The 21,489-nt window shown below is 41.5% G+C and overlaps 2 protein-coding genes across 11 annotated transcripts in view; one reads left to right on the top strand and one right to left on the bottom strand.

Annotated features, from left to right (window-relative positions):
* The window catches only part of LOC310699149 (histone H2B 5-like), a 960,349-nt gene that overhangs the window by 407,744 nt on the left and 531,116 nt on the right, over positions 1-21,489 (bottom strand). The gene's annotated exons all lie outside the window — the stretch shown is intronic.
* Positions 2,703-16,099, top strand: LOC310699151 (uncharacterized protein). Of its 10 annotated transcripts, none has more exons than XM_083486814.1 (8): positions 2,703-2,880; positions 3,515-3,556; positions 4,219-4,324; positions 5,041-5,073; positions 9,366-9,395; positions 10,732-10,764; positions 12,143-12,268; positions 15,947-16,099. In XM_083486814.1, the coding sequence occupies exons 3-7, from the start codon at positions 4,282-4,284 to the stop codon at positions 12,259-12,261; spliced, it is 258 nt and encodes an 85-aa protein (XP_083342940.1). In that variant the 5' UTR covers positions 2,703-2,880; positions 3,515-3,556; positions 4,219-4,281; the 3' UTR covers positions 12,262-12,268; positions 15,947-16,099. The 10 variants fall into 10 exon arrangements, with proteins under 10 accessions (XP_083342940.1, XP_083342932.1, XP_083342939.1 ...); XM_083486806.1 differs by having other exon boundaries at positions 2,704-2,880; positions 5,044-5,073; XM_083486813.1 differs by having other exon boundaries at positions 2,704-2,880; positions 5,044-5,073; positions 9,363-9,395.

Genomic DNA, 21,489 nt, shown 5'->3' with positions numbered 1-21,489 from the left:
AGGATGTGTACAAAAAATGGAAAAGGGGGGAAACCACCAAAGAGGAATTCAAACAAATAGCCAGCACGTGTAGACACAAAGTCAGAAAAGCTAAAGCACAGAATGAACTCAGGCTTGCTAGAGAGGTTAAAAGCAACAAAAAAGGCTTTTATGGGTATGTTTGTAGCAAAAGGAAGAACAAAGAAACAGTGGGGTCACTCAGAGGAGAAGATGGTGAAATGCAAACAGGGGACACAGAAAGGGCTGAACTCCTCAATGCCTTCTTTGCCTCAGTCTTCTCCGATAAAGAAAACAATGCCCGACCTGAAGAATTTGGAGCAAATGATTCAGCAAAGGAAACACAGCCCAGAATAACTAAGGAGATAGTACAAGAATACTTGGCTAGTTTAGATGTATTCAAGTCTCCAGGGCCAGATGAACTGCATCCAAGAGTATTAAAAGAATTGGCAGGTGTGATCTCAGAACCACTGGCAGTCATCTTTGAGAATTCCTGGAGAACAGGCGAAGTCCAGGCAGACTGGAGGAGGGCAAATGTTGTCCCTATTTTCAAAAAGGGGAAAAGAGAGGACCCAAATAATTACCGCCCAGTCAGTCTGACATCAATACCAGGGAAGATTCTGGAGCAGATCATTAAGCAAACAGTCTGTGAGCACCTAGAAAGGAATGCTGTGATCACCAATAGTCAGCATGGATTTCTGAAAAATAAGTCATGTCAGACTAACCTGATCTGGTTTTTTGACAGAATTACAAGCCTGGTAGATGAAGGGAACGCAGTGGATGTAGCCTACCTTGATTTCAGCAAGGCATTTGACAAGGTGCCCCATGATATTCTTGTAAAGAAGTTGGTAAAATGCGGTCTTGACTATGCTACCACTCAGTGGATTTGTAAATGGCTGACTGACCGAACCCAAAGGGTGCTCATCAATGGTTCCTCTTCATCCTGGAGAAGAGTGACTAGTGGGGTGCCACAGGGTTCTGTCTTGGGCCCGGTCTTATTCAACATCTTTATCAACGACTTGGATGATGGACTCAAGGGCATCCTGATCAAATTTGCAGATGACACCAAACTGGGAGGGGTGGCTAACACCCCAGAGGACAGGATCACACTTCAAAATGACCTTGACAGATTAGAGAACTGGGCCAAAACAAACAAGATGAATTTTAACAGGGAGAAATGTAAAGTATTGCACTTGGGCAAAAAAAAAAAAAAAATATGAGAGGCACAAATACAAGATGGGTGACACCTGGCTTGAGAGCAGTACATGTGAAAAGGATCTAGGAGTCTTGGTTGACCACAAACTTCACATAAGCCAACAGTGTGATGCGGCAGCTAAAAAAGCCAATGCAATTCTGGCTGCATCAATAAGAGTATAGCATCTAGATCAAGGGAAGTAATAGTGCCACTGTATTCTGCTCTGGTCACACCTCACCTGGAGTACTGTGTCCAGTTCTGGGCACCACAATTCAAGAAGGACACTGACAAACTGGAACGTGTCCAGAGGAGGGCAACCAAAATGGTCAAAGGCCTGGAAACGATGCCTTATGAGGAACGGCTAAGGGAGCTGGGCATGTTTAGCCTGGAGAAGAGGAGGTTAAGGGGTGATATGATAGCCATGTTCAAATATATAAAAGGATGTCACATAGAGGGAGAAAGGTTGTTTTCTGCTGCTCCAGAGAAGCGGACACGGAGCAATGGATCCAAACTACAAGAAAGAAGATTCCACCTAAACATTAGGAAGAACTTCCTGACAGTAAGAGCTGTTTGACAGTGGAATTTGCTGCCAAGGAGTGTGGTGGAGTCTCCTCCCTTGGAGGTCTTTAAGCAGAGGCTTGACAACCATATGTCAGGAGTGCTCTGATGGTGTTTCCTGCTTGGCAGGGGGTTGGACTCGATGGCCCTTGTGGTCTCTTCCAACTCTATGATTCTATGATTATATGAACTTTTTTTGGATTATAAAAAATCCTGGGCAGCACCAGGCACCTCCTACTAGTAATAATAATCCCACTCCTCAGTCACATTCTGAGAATTAAGATAGGTACATTTTCAAATGGGGATGCGGGTGGCACTGTGGTCTAAACCACTGAGCCTCTTGGGCTTGCCAATCAGAAGGTCTGCGGACAAATGCAGGCTCCCTCGGCCTGTAAAGCGAAATAATCACTGCAACCCCAGAATCGTCTGCCACTGGACTTAACTGTCAGGGGTCCCTTACCTCTTTTTTTTTTTTTTTACATTTTCAAACATCTATTTGCAGGCATTGGAGTTAGACATATTTTTCCTTTAAGTGAAATATGATATTTTCAAGGAGCCTGAATTCTCCACATAACATCAAACTCCACATTTGTGCCACGTTGTCTAGAAGCCATACATTTGCTTTCACACCCTTTGAGAAGCCTAAAGTGAGGTGCATCAGGAGAAGATACCACCGTCCATGCCTCAGCCAGGATTTGCCAGAGGCAGAAAGAAGAAAACCAAAATCCCTTTTCTGAGTAAACAGATTAGAAAGCCTTGGTACAGCAAATAATTTCCTTGCCTCTCCCTTTATTTAGAAGACCAATTAACATTGTGTCTATTCTCATGTGCCACAAGTGCTGTGTGCCATCTTAATTCTTCCGTTTGCATATTTATCCAATTGTTATCTGTCCAATTTATCTGTCCAATTGTTTCATCACCAGGATCCTGATTTCCTCCACGATTCCACTCCCCACTAGCCAACCATTTTCATTGGCGTTTCCTTCCTTCATAAGCCAGCGAGAGTGGATCAGACCACAACATTCCTCGGCTTCTTTAGGCTGCCCTGAATTCCTGAAAACCTCCCAAGTCATTCATGACCATGAAGATGATATGGGGACTCCTGCTGGTTTGCGCTCTAGTGTCTGGAGGTATGTAATTCTCAATGGCCCAGTGTGTTTCCCTCCTCCTTGGGGCGAATTCCATAAACAAATGATGGAATTCATACCCCCCCCAAGTGATAGCTATGATGCACAAGCTAAGGTGGCTCCAATAATGGTTTCAGACAGTGATGGGGAACCTGTACTCCTCCAGATGTTTTTGGACAGCAATCCCCATCAGCCTCAGCTAGTATAGAGATGAATGACAGGAGCCATAGCGCAATATATATGAAGGGCCACATCCTTGCTTTAGGCAAATTCAATGAGGATACATCTGCTGACATCTATAAAGTTACCAATGATAAGAAAATAGAACTTCCATCAGCTTAAGTAGTTTACAGCTGAGGACTGCACACTGGCCATAAACTACAGGAGAGGGTTAAGGCCTTTCTTGTTTGTTTATGGACTTCTTGGAAGCGCTGGCTGGCCAAAGTTAGAAAAAGGATGTTGGACTAGATGGACCTTTGGTAAGATCCAGCAGAATTCTTCTTATTTCAGTGAGCTGTGTTCACATCAGCTAGGCATGCAAAGGTTTGAATGACACAGAGGAAAATGCTAGTTTCAACAAGTGAGCATTTAGCATTATTCAGGATAATAGTTGTGAGATCTTCTGTCCTCATTCTAGAGACATCACCTCCTCCCAGCACTGATTTGATTCCCAGCACTGGTAAGTGTTGAACATTTTAAGCATGTGCACTTGAGCCTTTTGAATAATTTGCCCAGTAGAATATTCCTTGGGACAATGTGACTGTAGTAACTGCATTAAGAGGGCAGCAGAATGCCATGGCGGATCCAGATTCTAGGGCACTTGTATATCTAGATCATCACCATAGAGTCATCCAGGCAGAGTTATTCTTTATTTTCTGCGTAGGCAGTCATAGCAGACTCACTTTATAATCATCAGACTGCCTGCACAGTAGCCACTCTAAAGTGAGAGGGAAAACAAAAGAAGTCCCGATTCACATAAGAAAGGGTGGCGCATCTGCCAAGCCTGATTTATACATGAGGATACATCTGTTTGGAAAACTTGAGTAGGATCCCACATGGCCAGCTGCCTGTGGAATATGGGTCACTGCGACACAGTCCATGAGAAGCATCAGGATGCCATCATGTAGGCACTCAGGCTACAGATACCTGGCATGCAGAAGTAGGTGTTGGCTGATTTAAGCATTCACTGACGTTCACTGTCCATCTGAATAAAGGTGTGAGTGTGTGTTTACACACCTAGCATTGGATTTAAATCAGACAGTGCTAAAAAAAATCCCAGGCAGATGGTGCTCCCAACCTACAACATCACCCCCACCCTAAATGCTTAATATATCTTCACAGACTACTCCTACAAGTGGTGAACATCAGAGGATCAGAAGGAGATTTTGCCTTTATGCTTTATTAATGCTAAGCTTGAAGACTTCTTCTTTGATGGCTTTCATTTTGGGTGAGACAGGGTTGACTAGTAAATTGTGGCTTTGCAAATTTATAAATTTATACAACCACCTGCCTGCCTGTGTGTGTGTGTGTGTGTGTGAGAGAGAGAGAGATGGAGAGAGAAATCCTGACAGGTTTGTAGTTCATGTTCTCTGAAAAGAGATCTCATGCATTGATCTTAAAGACATTTGCCCCAGTCCAACTTGGTTAGTGCCCTCTTACTTAATGTGGTTTTCTGTGTTGCACCTTGGCCTGTTATCATGAGGCTCATCCAGAGTTCTGTGTCTGAGAGGGGTTCTTTTTTGTCCCAGTGCTTTCCCCAGGAAAACCTGCGCATTACCACTGAATTGGAGCAAACAGCAATCTGGTTTTCCATTATTTGTTCTAATTCAGTGCTAAATGTGGGTTTTCCTGGGGAAAGCATTGGGATAAAAAACCCCAAACCACTTCAACACAGAGCTTTAAAGCACAGATCAGTGACTGGAAAGTGCAGCTCATGGTGACTGTGATAGATCTAGTCCATCCACATAATATGTAATAAAAATCCTGCACGTGTAGAATTTTCCAGACAGATGGCACTCTCTAGTGTATGACACTGGCCATTTAATGGAGATTGGGAGGAAATTAAAGAATACTTTTTGCAGGAAAGATTCAAATATTGAATTGTGTATTGTTCTGTGTATTGGAGGAATTCGGTTTCATACTGCCATGTCCTCTTATCCACAGCAGCTTCTCCAGAAGTGAGCGCCACCAGTGACAGTGAGTTATTCTTGGTCCAGGAATTTCAGGAAGTATCTCAAAGTTGAAGTCAAAGTTTATTTGTTGTCGCAACCATCCTGGTTTTTCCCCCCTTCAATTTTTTTTATTAGTTTTCCACATTTATAACAAACTTATCAACAAACAAACAAACAAACAAACAAACAAACAAACAAACACCCTAACTGTAATAGTTCCACTTTTGTTAACATTGTTAGGTGACTTCCTCAAATCCCCCCAGCTGAGTTTCCATATAAATCATTGTAGCAGTTTTCCTAAACTAATTTCACATAAAATTTCCTTAACCAATTTACATCTTTCTTTCTTTTCTTTTTAACTTTTAACATAGTATTCTAGAACATCACATATTTAAATCCTAGGCTTACCTGATACCCGCAAGTCATTCTATTTAAATTATCTTAACATATTTAGCTAAATAATCTTTTAATTTCTTCCATTCCTCTTGGTATTCCTCCTCCTTCTGGTCGCAGACTCTTCTGGTCAGGTCGGCTAGCTCCCAAAAGTCCATCATCTTCATCTACCATTCCTCCACTGTTGGTACTTCTTGTAGTTTCCAATTTTTGTCCAACAAAATTCTAGCTGCAGTTGTGGCATACAAAAATAATCTGACATCTTTCTTGGGCAATTCCAAACCTGTTATTCCAAGTATAAAGGCTTCTGGTTTCTTAATAAATGAATATTTCAACATTTTTTTCAATTCATTATGAATCTTTCCCCAGAAGTCTTTCACTTTGGGACACGTCCACCACATATGGTAAAAGGTACCTTCTTTTTCTTTACATTTCCAACATAGGTTGTCACTCTTGTGGTAAATCTTTGCTAGTTTTACAGGGGCTAAGTACCATCTATACATCATTTTCATAACATTTTCCTTTAACACCGTACATGCAGTGAACTTGACCCATTTCCTCCACAGCCTTTCCCAGTCTTCAAACATTATGTTATGTCCAACATGTCTTGCCCAATCTATCATCACAGATCTAACTTGTTCATCCTTCGTATGCCACTCCAACAATAAATTAGACAAATTTTTAAATTTAGAATCTAACAGCTTCGCTTCCCATTTGTTTTTTTCCGATGCAAAACTATTTTTCTTATCTAATTTATACAATTCATTAATCTGGTGGTAGTGTAACCAATTTATTTTATCTTTGATTTGATCAAATGGTCTTAATTTAAATCCTTCTTTATCTTCCAATAATAAATCTGAATATATCAACCAATTAGTCTCCATATTTGACTTTTTCTGGGACTTTGCCTCCATTGGCGAAAGCCATCTGGGTGTTTTCCTTTCTAAGAGATCTTTGTATTTTATCCAAACATTATAAAAGGGTTTTCTAATTACATGATTTTTGAAACCATTATGGGCCTTTATCTTGTCATACCATAGATAAGCATGCCATCCAAACACATCGTCAAATCCCTCCAAGTCTAAAACATCCGCATTATCTAGTTGTATCCATTCCTTAACCCAACAAAGGGCTGTGGCTTCAAAATATATCTTCAAATCTGGCAGGGAAAATCCCCCTCTTTCTTTTGAATCTGTTAATAATTTAATTCTGTGTTTTTCCCCCTGCCAGATAAATGTAGATAAAGCTTTCTGCCATTCTTTAAAACATTTCACATTATCAATGATTGGGAGGGCTTGAAACAGAAACAACATCTTTGGTAATACATTCATGTTAACCACAGATATCCGTCCCATTAATGACAATTTTAAATTCGACCAACTCTCAAGATCTCTCTAAATTTCATTCCATAGGTTCTCATAGTTATCTTTATATAAATTCAAAATTTTCACCGACAAATTTACACCCAGGTATTTAACTTTTTTCACAAAAAGCAGGCCCATTTTTTCTTGCAATAATTTCCTTTCCTCATTGTCCAAATTTTTCTCTAATACTTTGGTTTTGCTCTTATTTAACTTAAATCCTGCTACCTGTCCAAACTCCTGTATCAACTCCAGTGCTTTTACTGCACTGGAGTCTGGATCTTGAAGTGTTAACACCAAATCGTCAGCAAAGGCTTTTAATTTATATTGTTTGGCTCCTACTGTTATACCTTTAACTTGTTCAACCTTCCTTATCATACTTAACAAAACCTCCAGGACCGAAATAAAAAGCAGAGGGGAAAGTGGGCACCCTTGCCTGGTACCCTTCTCAATTGTAATTTCCTCTGATACCACATTGTTTATTTTAATTTTGGCTTTTTGTTCATGATAAATCGCATAAATAGCATTTAAAAACTCCCGTCCAACCCCAATACTATCTAAATTTTGTATCATAAAACTTCAAGACACATTGTCAAAGGCCTTCTACACATCAATAAACATTAACATTGCTTTACAATTTTTTCTTGCTTCCAACTTTTCTAAAATGTCAACTATAGTCCTAATATTATCTTTCATATGTCTTCCAGGCAGAAATCCTGCCTGGTCCTTATGGATATAGTATGACAAAACCTTTTCAACCTATTGGCGAGAAAATTATCAAAAAATTTATAATCCACGTTAAGTAATGAGATTGGTCTATAGTTTATAACATTGGATCTATCTTGATCTTGTTTTGGAATCAGGGTTATATAAGCTTCCTTCCAGGTTTCGGGTGCTTTGCCCCCTCCTATTATCTTGTTGCAAACTTCTACCAATGGCTGATTAAGCCAGTCTTTCATAGTCTTATAGTATTTTGCTGACAGTCCATCTGGTCCCGGGGCTTTGCCAAATTGCATTGAATTTATTGCATTTTCAACCTCCTGTTGTGTAATTAATCCATTTAGAAGGATCCTTTTACCTTTGGGAATCTTCTGCAAACCATTAGTTTTGATAAAATGCTCAAGTTTAACCTTATCTTCTTTACTATTTTTATACAGTTGTTTATAGTACTTCTGAAAACATCTTCTTATCTCCACAGGGTTCTCTACAGACTTTCCTTCTGATACAATTTTTGTAATAGCACTTTGTTTTTGCCTCTTTTTTAGCTGCTGAGCTAAGAGTTTCCCACATTTATTCGCAGATTCAAAATTCCTTTGTCTCATCATTCTTAATTTCCATTCTATTTCTTGATTTATAATCTGTGAATACTGAGTCTGTAAAGCTTTAATTTCCTTTTGTATCTGCAGATTCTTTGGATTACTTCTAAGGTTCTTCTCTTTATCTTTTAATTGTTCCAAAATTTTATCTTTCTTTTCATTCTGTATCTTTCTCTTAATTGAATTTTGTTGGATGAAGAATCCTCTCATTACTGTTTTACTTGCGTCCCAAATGACTCCTGTTTGCATTCCAGAGTTCATATTAATCTCAAAATAGTATTTTAGAGTCTTTTGGGCCTTATTAATTATTTGCTTATTCCTCAACAAATCATCATTCATTCTCCATCTGAAAGATCCCTGTGTAGATAATTTCACTTTCATAAATACTGCATTGTGATCTGAGCAAGTTTTCGGGCAAATTTCTGCTTTTGTTACTCTGGGAACCAAGTCTCTGGATATTCATAAATAGTCGGTTCTCGAAAATGATTGATTTGCATCTGAAAAAATGTGAAGTCTTTTTCAGTTACCGTATTTTTTGCTCTATAAGACTCACTTTTTCCCTCCTAAAAAGTAAGGGGAAATGTGTGTGCGTCTTATGGAGTGAATGCAGGATGTGCAGCTATCCCAGAAGCCAAAACAGCAAGAGGGATTGCTGCTTTCACTGCGCAGCTGTTCTGGCTTCTGAGATTCAGAATATTTTTTTCTCTTGTTTTCCTCCTCCAAAAACTAGGTGTGTCTTGTGGTCTGGTGTGTCTTATAGAGTGAAAAATACGGTAGAATTCTGACTCTCCATATGTCTGACAGATCGAATTTGTCAGTTATATATATATATATAAAATCTTAGGTAATCTGCCGGCATTCAGTATTTTTTGTCTCTGTCTCCTATCCATTAAAGTAAATGCAACTCCATTCAAATCTCCCATTGGAATTAATTTGTAATCCAAATGATCCATAAGCCTTGTTTCCAAATTCTTAAAGAATTCTGCCTTGCCATCATTAGGTGCATAAATTCCCAATAACAAGTATTTCCCCCCTTGTGCTGTAATTTCTACTGCTATGTATCTTCCCTCCTCATCTTTGAAAATCAATTTTGGATTCCATTTTTCTTTGACACTGGCCATTTAATGGAGGTTGGGAGGAAATTAAAGAATACTTTTTGCAGGAAAGATTCAAATATTGAACTGTGTATTATTCTGTGTATTGGAGGAATTCTGTTTCATACTGCCATGTCCTCTTATCCACAGCAGCTTCTGCAGAAGTGAGCACCACCAGTGACAGTGAGTTATTCTTGGTCCAGCAATTTCAGGAAGTATCTCAAAGTCGAAGTCAAAGTTTATTTGTTGTTGCAACCATCCTAGTTATTTTAACCAAAAAGGGAATATAAGTAGTCTATGGATATTGTGCAGAATATGCATAGATACACTGTTAAATACAGTGGTAACCAATTTTTACACCTATACTTTGAAATGCAGACCTACACAAATAAATTTCTATATTACATCGTTGATCAGATTTTACAGTTTGCTATATTGTCTTTGATGCACATTCTTAGTTTTTGGGATGCAAAAACGAATCTCGCCATGTTGTCTGTCTCAAACTTATCAGAGCCAGACTGCAAATACGTGACCTTCACTTGATAGTCCACATCAGGCATCTTACACAATAGTTCACAAATGTACTTAGGTTTCAGCTCAGAGTACATAGGACAGTAGAGTACATAACAGTATAGGTCTTCTGTTGCTTGAGTGCCACGTAGAGAAAGCCTCTTTTCTGCTAGAATTTTCCTGCAGCAACCATCTAAATACTCTGAGGGCATTGTCTGAAAACTCAGAGCCACAAAGTGGTGAACAGATTGGTAAATCATATAGATAGTTCTCAAAACGATGTTATACTTTAATTAAATACAATTGTGGAGAGAACATTGAGTCCTGGATTGCCTAATATCTTGTGTGTAAAAAAAACCCTTCAGTTTTTCCTTTACAGTTCCAGAAGTCCAAAACATTCAAAAACCAAAGTGCGGCTTCCAAAAATAGTTCGCAAACTGGAACAGTCACTTCTGGGTTTGTGACATTCGGGAGCCAAAACATTTGACTCACAAGGCGTTCAACTTCCAAGGCACGACTGTATATGCTTACAAATGTGCTCTAAGTAACAGTTCTTAAGAGCCTGAGGAATTACAGTTGTAGCTTGGTTTTCAAATGCCTTTTTGAGTCAAATGTTTTGGCTCCCAAACATTGCAAACCTGGAAGTGACTGTTCTGATTTGCGAACTATTTTTGGAAGCTGAACATCCAACAGGGCTTCTGCGGCTTCTGATTGGCTGCAGCAGCTTCCTGCAGCCAATCAAAAGCCACACTTTGGTTTTTGAACGTTTTGGAAGTCAAATGGCGGTGCTTTCTAGCATACTGCACAACACCTGCCATTCTAAAAGCTTAGCTGCAAACTCAGCTGTCGGCGTAAAATAATTGTGTGTTTCTTTTATTGGAAGTCGGGGGGAAATGGAATAGTATTCTTCAGAACTGAAGAATTCTTGCAGGAATGGTTGAAGTTTTGCCCTCTGTGTCTGGATATTAGAGGAATTCTGTTTCATGTTGCCATGCCTTCTTATTTACAGCGACTTCTGCAGAAGCGAGCACCACCAGTGACGGTGAGTTCTTCTTGGTCCAGCAATTTAAGCAAGTATCTGAATCATAGCACACAACTTATCCACAGCAACATGGTGATAGGAGAATGATTTGCTTTCCCTATCCCAGATAACAACTCTCCCTCCACTTCTGGTACAACTTCCCCTCCTCCTCCAACTAATGTGTATCATAAGCCTGTGGAGCGATTTACTTTTATGACAGCGATGGGGAACCAGTGGCCCTCCAGATGTTGGTGGACTCCAACTCCCAGCAGTCCCAGCTAGCATGGCTACTGCTCAGGATGATGGATGTTGTCCACCATTCCTACTTTATTAGTGCTGTGTTCATGGATCTGTATGGCTGGCTATGGTATTTGTATTCTGGAAATATGTTATCATGGGGATCCATTTTGACTTTTTGATTTTATAATAGCACACCATCTCCCCAAAGCAAGTTGCTAGTTCATGCTTTGTGAATTGTTCTTAGGCTGCAATGCTATGAATCTAACCTGGAATAACTCCCTTTGAGTATAGTAAAGTTAATTCTGAATATCTGTGCAATGAGCATGTGCCGCACAAGTTACCCCAATCCTACATGGGGGAAGTATGTTCTCTTTGTGCATGGCAGGTTACACAAGATGAGAATATTGCACCATGGTGACGTTGCTCATTGAGGTCCACCAGCAATAGCAGTGAAAAGAGGATTTGCATAATGAACTTTGATATTTCCCATAATCTGCTTGGGGAGCGTAGGACTCAGTCTCCTTTCCAATCAACTGGTTACAGCTACCATCTGCTTGGTACCCACTGTTATAAATATGCTTTGGTGACTTGGTGTGATGGTTGGCCATGTATCTGACAGGCAAGATTCCGTTCTGATCACACTTTGGTGCTTTGAAAAATGGGCCACTGCATGATTCATGTTGCCTTGGGTCCAAAGCAGAACATTGCTTCAGAAATCCAGTGCTTCATATGTCTCCACAGCGAATAACACAAAGCAATGAACAAATGGGCTAGAACTTTTTTTTTTTACAGAATTGGAAGACCAGCCCACAGAAGCAATGCTCATATATAAAGTGAACATATAACATTGTGGCAGTAGTAGTGCAACATTTGGCTTAGTGCTAGTAACATTTGATCTGTCGTCTGGGGAGCTGACACACACACACACACACAGAGGTACAAAGGAAGGAATGCCTCCAGTATCAGAGGCAGCCTGCCTCAGAATGCCAGTTGCTGGGAATCACAAGGGGCAAGAAGGCTTGTGTCCTGCTTGCAAGCTGCCCAGGAGTGTCTGCTTGGTCACTAGGAGAACAGGATCCAGCAGGCTCTTCTTACCTTCTTAAGAAAGAAAAACCAGAGAAGGTGTGGCTCACGAACTCTCGTTTTCCTCCCAATCCAGAGACCACCCATGGCCGTCGGAAAGGTTTTCTTCCATCTTTGTTTGACATCTTAGCAAAAGGTTTGGAATCAGTTGGTGCTATGAAGAACAAGTGGACTTTGTCATTTTGGGGAAAGTAAGAAAATGGTGAGTTTAAGAAGAGAGTAAAGAGAAAATGAAAAGAGATGGGTCTTGGAGAGAGGCGATGCAGGGCAGGGGATCTAAAGTAGATAGAGTTGCCAGGGCATAAATACTCAAAGGTGGAGAGTCCTGAAAGTGTTGGGGTTAATGGCAACTGGCGACATTTCATGCATTGCATGCCTTGTCTCAGCCCGTCTCTACTTGCCTTCAGTTTATGAAGTCGGTCTACAACGCACTGCTGTAGGTTTGACAGGGCTGGGTTTACAGTGAGCAGTTTTGTGCATGTGGTACCACTGTTTTAAAGGAAGAACAGGCAGTGGCACAGGGTGTTAACCGTGGAATGCTAACAAAAGCTCCACTTTCCATTTTAACACAGATAGAGGCTAGTTACATTCAGTAAGTACCAGGCGAATCCATTATTTCCTTTTCATTCATAGCTAGCTCTGCTAATCAATGCAGATCAGTGGTGTGGCCTTTTCACCATCAGAAACGAGGAAGTATGAACTATCCCATTTCAAATAAGCATAACAATGTAAGGTGATTCCTGTATTTCTTCCCAATAGACATAAAATGGCTGGAGGATGACAATGCTACATTTCATTCTATCCATGCCCTGAATGGTAGGGAATTAAAGTCAGAGAGAGCATTGGAAATTTATGGTGTTTTTGGAAGAGGGAAATAAAACAAATTTGGACATAGAAACCGTGGCATAGCATGGGGGGGGGGTTGCCAGAACAATGGCCCTGGGCACATATTTAAAGGGGGTGCAGTGCTGTGCATTTGGCTTCTCATGCTTTCCTGCCAGCCCTGTGCTGCTCACATAGTGGTACAGGGTTGGCAGGGTGGCCTGAGAAGGACCCTTTGATCAAAGGGCACATGGCTGTTGTGTCCTCCTCACCTCGCCTGTGGACATCAGGAGGATTCGCCCACCAAGGGCTGCATTGACTGGCCAGGCTCCCTGCGTAGATGGGCAGGAAGTGATGTGTGGCCCCGCTTGGCTCCGAGGATGGGCGGTTGCAGCAGTGGTGAGGGCTGGGCTGGCATTGCGGGTTTCATTCACTATCAGCACTCTGTCCCCCTGCTGTGTGCACACATGTGCAGGCCCCCAGGCACCAGCAAACCACTACACCACTGCACAGAGAACTCCCAGACTGGTTGTTTGTTAAGCATCCATCCTTAATTGTTCACACAATATTTGCATCCTGGGCTTGTTATGCCATGCAGTTCTCTATCATTTTTCTTATTGCAAAAAGTCTGATAAGAAAAGTGAGAATGCGTGGAGGTAACAACCACTAGATGGTGATGTTGTACAATCTCATAAGAATTTTGCACAAACAAATCAAGAACAGACACTCACTAAACAGCCTTCTGGAAGGACCCATCGTCTGCCAATCAGAGGACGCAGCCATTACTTACAGACTAATTCTAAGCAAATTTACTTGGAAGTAAATCTCTGTAACCAAACTTCAATAGCTGCTTTTTCTAAGGAGGAGGTGGCTTGGAGCAGAGACCTGTGGGGTGCCCATAATGTGCTTAAGCCATTCCTTCCCTGCACATTGCTCTTCTAGTGCACCTCTTCCATAATTGGGCTTTCATAGGCATTACCTGACGCTAGTTTAGAAGCAAACTTCTGGGATTCTTTTTTTTTTAATATACATTTTTATAGAATTTTCACAAATTTTTAAAACCAACACCAAAACACAGACAAACACAACACAATACAACACAAATAAGTATAATTTCAAATCCTTATTTTCTTAACATCTTTCCCTGACTTCCCCTCACCTCCCCTTCTTGTATCCCGATTCCAATAGTTAGCTCAGCAAGTTCTTGTCCCCAACTTTTACCTTGTTAATATTATACTTAATTCATCTTAATTAACCAATTTTAACTTATAAACCTCAATTTAAACAACAATACTCATCATTTACACCCTTTTCTAAGGTCGACCCAAGTTCCCTTCCACAAATTTCCCAATTTTTATATTAATTACAAAACAAAGTAACAAAAAGAAAACATATAATTATACACCCTTTGGATTCCAAAACTCTCACCCCCCCCTTTCCCGGTTTTGATCCCCCCAAAATATCCCTCAGTCTATCAGTTATCAGCCCGGAGATCTCACGTCCGAGGCCCTCAAATCTCTCTCAGTCCCTCTCTGCAGGTTTTGTTGGTAGTCCTTTATATTGGACATCGAGTCTCGGAGAAGCTCTGTCCCAATAGGGTCTATGTTTCCTCCAACCAGACCTCCATATTCAAAGGTGGAGCCCAAATCTTGTTTCTTGTTCCTTTTAAGTCCAAATGTCCCAAATGTCCCAAAAGCTCCAACTTTCACCTTGATCAAATTTGTAATCCATAGGTCTTCAGATCTCCCCATAGGGAGATCCCTCCAATCTTCATTCTCTGATTCAGACCAAATTCTCATCATCCAGGTCTTGATTTTCTTAAAATCCATCTTTACAGGCCTCTGGCTCTCCTTTTTCATCTGCAGGATTTCAGCTCCTCCTTCCCACTTCTCTGAAACAGCACATGTCTCTTCTTGTTCAGCTGCATAGGTTTCTTGGGTCAAGTCCTTGACACCATCAGCAAGTTTGTTTACTTTATAATTCAAAGTTGTAACATTTGTAGCCAAAGCTTCACTCTGACCTTGTAACTTTCCCAAGAGAAAAAACATTCTATCCAGCTCAGCCTGTATTTTTCTACCTGCAGCCATTGTAATGTCTCCGAACCTCCTCTAGAGGGATTCTAGTTACTTAATATTCCTTCCAACTTTAATCCAACAGTCAAGTTGATTTGTTTCTGTTTCTTCTTTGTTTTCAACAATTTAAAATCAAAATGTAGCAAAAATAACCAGCAGAAATAACAGAAACCAAATTTTTCCAACTTTGACAGCTCGTTTGACAGCTGTCAAACTCTTTATGTCTCCTCAACAGGCTCTCTCGCAGATCACTCCCGGATCCCGGGGGGGGGGGTGCACTTCAGCTCTTAAACATCAACTCTTATCCTCCAGCAAGATACTTATACTGCCAAGTCGTGAAATTAATAATTTTTATCCCATGAAAAGTGATCTCTCGACCTTAGTTATCCAATTCTTGCTTTAATTTGTCTACATGACGGGGAGACGGACTTCCTTTTAGCGCCTCCCCCGATCATGCCAGATTAAAAAAAATTTTTTTTTAGTTCCGATTTCCGTATTACTCACGGGTTGTTGATCAAAGAAAGAAGTCAGCGCTCTCCGACCAAGGCATGCGGCTTCACTCCGTAGAAGAAGCGGTCTACTGTCAGCACCATGCCATTCCCCGTCCCCCGCTCCGCAGCCTTTAAAAAGGCTCCTTTGCGGGTTGGGGGGGGCGCAAATGGTGCCCGCTGAGTCACCAAGTCCACAGGCTTCAGCGCCTGTGGTTTCTGAGGGTCCCCGCGTCACCGCCGCGGCAAGACCCGTCCTCTATGGAGCCGATTCCCTCCGGAGCTCGGAGGGAATCTGCCATTAGTCGATGGCGCTTGACCCAGAAGTCCCAAACTTCTGGGATTCTTAAAAAGTTTCCTCCAAGGGACAGACCCTGAGTTTTTTATTTTCTTTTAAAGGTTAATTCGAACTCATCTCAGCTCTGCATGGACGCTCACTTGCCTTGATCTGGCTCTTGGCTCCAACTGCTCCAACTTTAAAATCTCTTTCTGTTTCAGGAATTGCATCCATCCTGTAACACACCACCTGTGGCCACATCATGGTCCCATTATAAGAAAAGCAAGGGAATAGCCTGATTCCAGTGATATAAGGTTGTGTGTTGTCACCATCTCACCATTCAGAGGAAATAAACTCAAGCATTGACTAAACAACTACATTTGATCCATGATTCAAGCAGTGTGTGCTTTGTGTCTTCTGCACTGTGCAAAATACAAATCATAGAGTCGCCGGCTCAGATGAGCTTTTAGATAAGGTTTAGCAGGTAGTTGAGAGCTAAAATAAAAATGTAAAATCTGGAGACTTTTTGAGTGGGTCCATGTTTCAGAAATATGACCTCAAACTTTCACATCCTTATTTTTGAGTCAAAATGTGCAATACAAATGCAAAACTGTTTAACAATGGCATAGAGTTAATGCAAAATCTGTAAGGAGTAAACACCACTGCTGTATCGTCTCCCATTAAGTTGCCCTCTTTGAACATTGTACCACTTAATACTGCACTGCTTCCATCCCCAAAATGTGCACACTGACACCCTACAAATCTACTAAGTTAAACTTACTATGAAATCTTTCATCCATATTGGGGCAATACCTTTATTAGCCCAACCAAAATATCACAAAACAGTAAGATGATACAGAAACCCATTAAAAAAGGAAGGGGGAGAGAGAAAAAAAGACTGTGGGCTGCAGGACTCCAAGGCAGCATCTTCATTCATCAGAATCAGCTGCCACTCAGATCAGGAGCTTCCTGAGAAGCTAAGATGGCACCGAGGTAAGACGCACTTAACGGTGCTCTTCGGATTTCTTATAATCTTCTTTTAATCTTTTATATTTTATCTTAACTGACCTAGTCAGTCTTTGAAGCATTTTATAATTGCTGCAGTTACATGCTATGGCAACTTTCTGAGAGATTTGGCCCTGCTCCAGATTGCTGCAGACTGCTCCTCGTTTCTCTCTTATCAGCTGGCTGGCCTCGGCTGCTAAAAGAGAAGTGAACGCCATTATCCTAATTGGAGAAAGGACTTAAGAGGAAGACGCAGTGTGGTGTTTAAATGTTATGTTTTTAAGAATCGTTTTTAGGAATCGTATAATCCTTGGCCTGAGGAAAGTATGGGTCAGAACAAACGCTTGAGAGACTTTGACGAGCCCTATCATCCCCTAAACCAAAACTATCAAGGTTGGTGCCACACCGGAATAGAAGAGGGAGTGACAATGCCGAGCATTGCCTTGGGGTGGAAACCCAAAATCGCTTCCTTCCTCTAAGTGATTTAGAAGCCACTCCAACTCTGACGACTCAAAATTTTTCAAAAGTAAAACCTGTAAAGGAGAATATGGAAAAACTCTCATCACAGGATGATGGTTTAACATCTGATACGGGGGAGTTCCCCAGTTGTGTGCAGTTACACTTAGTTATTAAGACCCTACACTGTATCTTTAAAAGGCTGGACGAGGTATCCTCACAATTATCTAACATCCTGCTGAAAGTCGAAAAACTTGAATCAACAACACAATCTTCAGTTTGTGAGGTCAAAAACTTATTGCCTAATTCAGATAAAAGAAAGGAGACTAAAATTAAATATATCTTAAATTCCCAACTGAATAATCAGATATTAACTCTGCAACCCAAGAAAAGTTGCCTTTCGGTCAGGTCGGAAATAGGAAGATGGTCATCGCTAAATGGGGCTAAAGACTGTTTAAGCAAACTCTTAAAAATTAAGAAACACCAGATTGACTTATATGCGATGATGCCCCTGTTCCGACAGACCAACTTCCTGAAGGTGATACTCATGTTCCACTCTGAAAAGATACCATCTATTATTGCTAGGCGGAAAACGCTTTTGTCCATGGCCGATATAGTAGCAACGAGGGTTTTTGCAGATAGCAAGATCAAACCCCTTCCAAATAGGTGCCCTGGCGGTGAGGACATTAGGACAAGAGACTCCGCCTTACTTTAAAATACTGTCAGGCCCCACTGTGATGATCCTGCAGCGTACCATTCTTGATCAATCTCAATATCCTCTCAAACACCCATATATGAGGACGGAAACCTACAGACTGCCCTTGATGAAAGGGAACTTATTGATTCGTTCAGAGCCCTCCCTCCGAAAGAACAGTCGGTGATGATGCAAAGATTTGACACGCTTAAATCCCAGCTTTTGCAAGTCCAACACAGAGGGGAAGATACTAACGATGCTTCAAATAACCCTACTAGGGCTCATCGGACAGAAGTGGTCGATCTTCTTCAGCTCAGCCCCACTTTGAAAACAAAAACCATCCTGCAAGACTCAAATCTTCAAGTTGTTTCTGCCCCCAGTGCTACTCCACGAGACGACCAGGCTCTGCCATCCTCACTTAACCTTCATCTACATCCATCGACTAACACACCTAAGGATGAAACTCTGATTTCCTTGCTTGACTCAAATCCCTCTTTAACTCACTCATCTATGCCAGAGCTAGAATATTCTCCAGTTTCGACCAGATATAGAAGTAGTCCACAAGTGATGCCCCCGAGAGAGTCTTCCGCAATTACCGCCCCCGTGATGCCCCCTCATCTACCTTCTTTAAAGGAAAATGTGAATGTTATACCTCGGGACCCGTCACCGGAAACGATTGAAGACCCGATGGGATGCATCAATAAAATCATCCTAATGCCTGATGATAAATCTGCTAGTGGGTTTCCCCCGACGGACTTAATTTCTCCCTCTCCGGGTATTTCTCTGTCAAGTTGTACAAAGAATTTCGAAATGAAGAGATTTCCTGTTCAGGGATCTACTTCTAGTAGATCAACCTCGGTGTTCCAACAGTCGAACCAAATTGTTAAAAATTTTAATTTGGAGGGTCCGCCACAGTTACCATCTTCCCAATGTAAAATAACTGACTTTTTTGTTACATCTTCTGTCTCTTCCAGAGAGTCTGCCCCTCCTTCGCTTTGACTGTTAAAAGAACAACACAGAAGTCCCCAGCTAGCAGTCCTAAGTTGGAATATTGCGGGCTGGAAAAGGAAAAGATTAGATCCCGAATTTCTGTCCTATATAAACTCTTTTCAGATAATCCTTTTGCAAGAAACATGGGAAGAAGATAAAATAGATATAAATGGCTTTGAACTGATATCACTTCCAGCTAGTCCCTCCCAAAAAGGTGGCCGGTCCAGAGGTGGTCTTGCAATCGCCATATTGCTTAAAATGAGCAAGAAGATCATCAAGAAGATCTAAGGACATCAGAGTGAATGAGGCGGGAGTCCTTCTTTATCAGTTGGCCATTCATATGAATTTGAACATTTTGAATGGCAATTGTCCTCCGGACATGCCAGGAGAATTCACTCATTTGGTGAATTCAAATAGTGTCCTAGACTACCTTCTAGTTTCAGAAGACCTATTCTCAAACTGCTTTTATTTCAAAGTAGACAATGTTCAATCCAGTGACCACCTACCTCTAGCGGCCAAGCTAACGCTTGACTGGCACCCGGTTAGCGGCTCACACCCAATCCATGTAGGTTTAAATGCCGCAACACAAGTAAGAAGCATTAAATGGTCTATGAAACAGGCCCAAAAATATGCAGAATTCTTCCAGAGGAATATCTCCGAACCCCTTAGTGTTTCAGTGGAGGAGTTGTCTGAACCAAATAGGATATTGGAGTGGTTCTCCCACCTCTCTGTAGATTTAACTAGCTTCTTTACGATACCGACTCACCTGGTTAACCGAGATCAATCCAGGTTCGGTGCACCTTGGTATGACTCCAAATGTAAGCAAGCTAGACTCTCTCTCTGTTGTATCTACAACAGATATAAATCTTCTGGAGCTGAAACTCTTCCCCCAGAGTACTTGCAGGCCAAAATTGCTTACAAACAGGCACAGAAGTCAGCCAAGCATGAATGGCACCTAAGACGTTGGCAAGTGTTGATTGTTGCCTCTAAGCTTCGCAGCTCTCGTGGTTTTTGGAATTTAATCAACAAAAGATCAAGGAAATACCCATTGACGGTTATACCAGCCCCGGCATGGGAACAATTTTTAAGAAAATATTTCTCCCAGACAGCTATCTCTAACATTCATTCTGATACTCTTTCATGTCACTTGCCCATATGGCCAGATACGGACCCGGAGGAAATAGTAGATTTAATTGCCAAACTGAAAACTGATAAAGCCCTAGGGCCCGATCTGATCCTGGCGGAAGCTATTAAACAACACCCAGCATGGTGGGCCAAAATTCTTGCAAAAGTTTTTGATGCAATTAATGCCACGGGCCAGATACCAAGATCATGGAAGGAGTCCATCATAATTCCTATATATAAAAAAGGACCACCAGAGGACCCAGGAAACTATCGTAATATCAGTTTATTATCAATCATCGGAAAAATCTACACTCGCTTCTTGCTAACCAGACTAACCCAATGGGCCGAAGATTCCAATCTGATAGGCAATGAACAGGCTGGGTTTAGACCAAATCGTGCTTCTATTGACCAAGCACTAATTCTATATCATTTGGCGCGGAAGTATTCTCCCCCCCCCCCATGGTCTTTTATGTGCCGCTTTTATAGATCTGAAGGCGGCTTTTGACAGTATCTCTAGAGAGCTGCTATGGGAAAAATTGGCAAAGTGGGGCATAGATAAAAGGCTGTTGTGGCTTATGATCAAATTACATGAAGGGACGGCCGCGAGGGAGAGGTTAACACCCGAGGGCGATCTCACAAACTCTATACCAATAAATAAGGGGGTACGACAAGGGTGCATTCTTGCCCCCTATCTCTTTAACCTCTATATTAGTGATATGAGAACTCCCCTAGCTGAGGCCCAAACCACCATTCATGCACCCAGGCTTGCAGACTATCGCTGCCCCTTACTATTGTACATGGACGATGCGGCATTAAACTGCGCCCCCCTTCACTGGAAATCTTATTCAGAAACTCATTAGGTTTCTGAGATTTCAGCAGGCATTGCTTGCAAGTTTACAAGCCTATTTTCACAGGGATTAGAAAGAAAGAAAAATCTGAGCATTTTAGGAAGCTGAATTCTACACTTTTTGGATTTCCTGTTCTTCTGTGGAACTGTAGCCTTCACACAGCCCTGCCCATGTAGAGCTGTGTTGTGGCATGTCCATAATAAAACTGCATAGAGAAAGCCACTCAGCCTTTTGGTCTCACCCAGTCCCTTTTCCACCTGTGGATGCTTGCTCTGGGTGACTATGTATTTGTGTTATCCTGTAGGATCCTGCAGCAACAGAACCAGCTTTGAAGATGACCTTAGCCTGGGAGCAGAAGGTAAGTGATGAGGATTGATGGGGGTGTGAGCAAGCCTTCTTTCCAGATGGCCCATGGATGGGTGGCAAGAATGCTAATTTGATGGTGCAACTCTGCCAATATGCTCCTTGGCCGTCAGCTCTCTTCGTAGGAATGCAATGTATCCTTTGCTCATGAGAGACCTTTCTTTTCTTCTTTCCAGCAATGGTGCTACTGGACAGAGACAGAGCTGAGCCTAGGTGAGAAACAAGAGCTAAGGAGGTTAGCGTTGCTAGAGCCAAAGTTTGGAGAAATCTGAAATCCAGAATT

Source organism: Podarcis liolepis, assembly GCF_965112155.1.
Source record: "Podarcis liolepis genome assembly, chromosome: 2".
Taxonomy (NCBI): domain Eukaryota; kingdom Metazoa; phylum Chordata; class Lepidosauria; order Squamata; family Lacertidae; genus Podarcis; species Podarcis liolepis.
The sequence above is the reverse complement of the archived record's forward strand: the minus strand, read 5'-3'. Positions and strand labels throughout refer to the sequence as shown.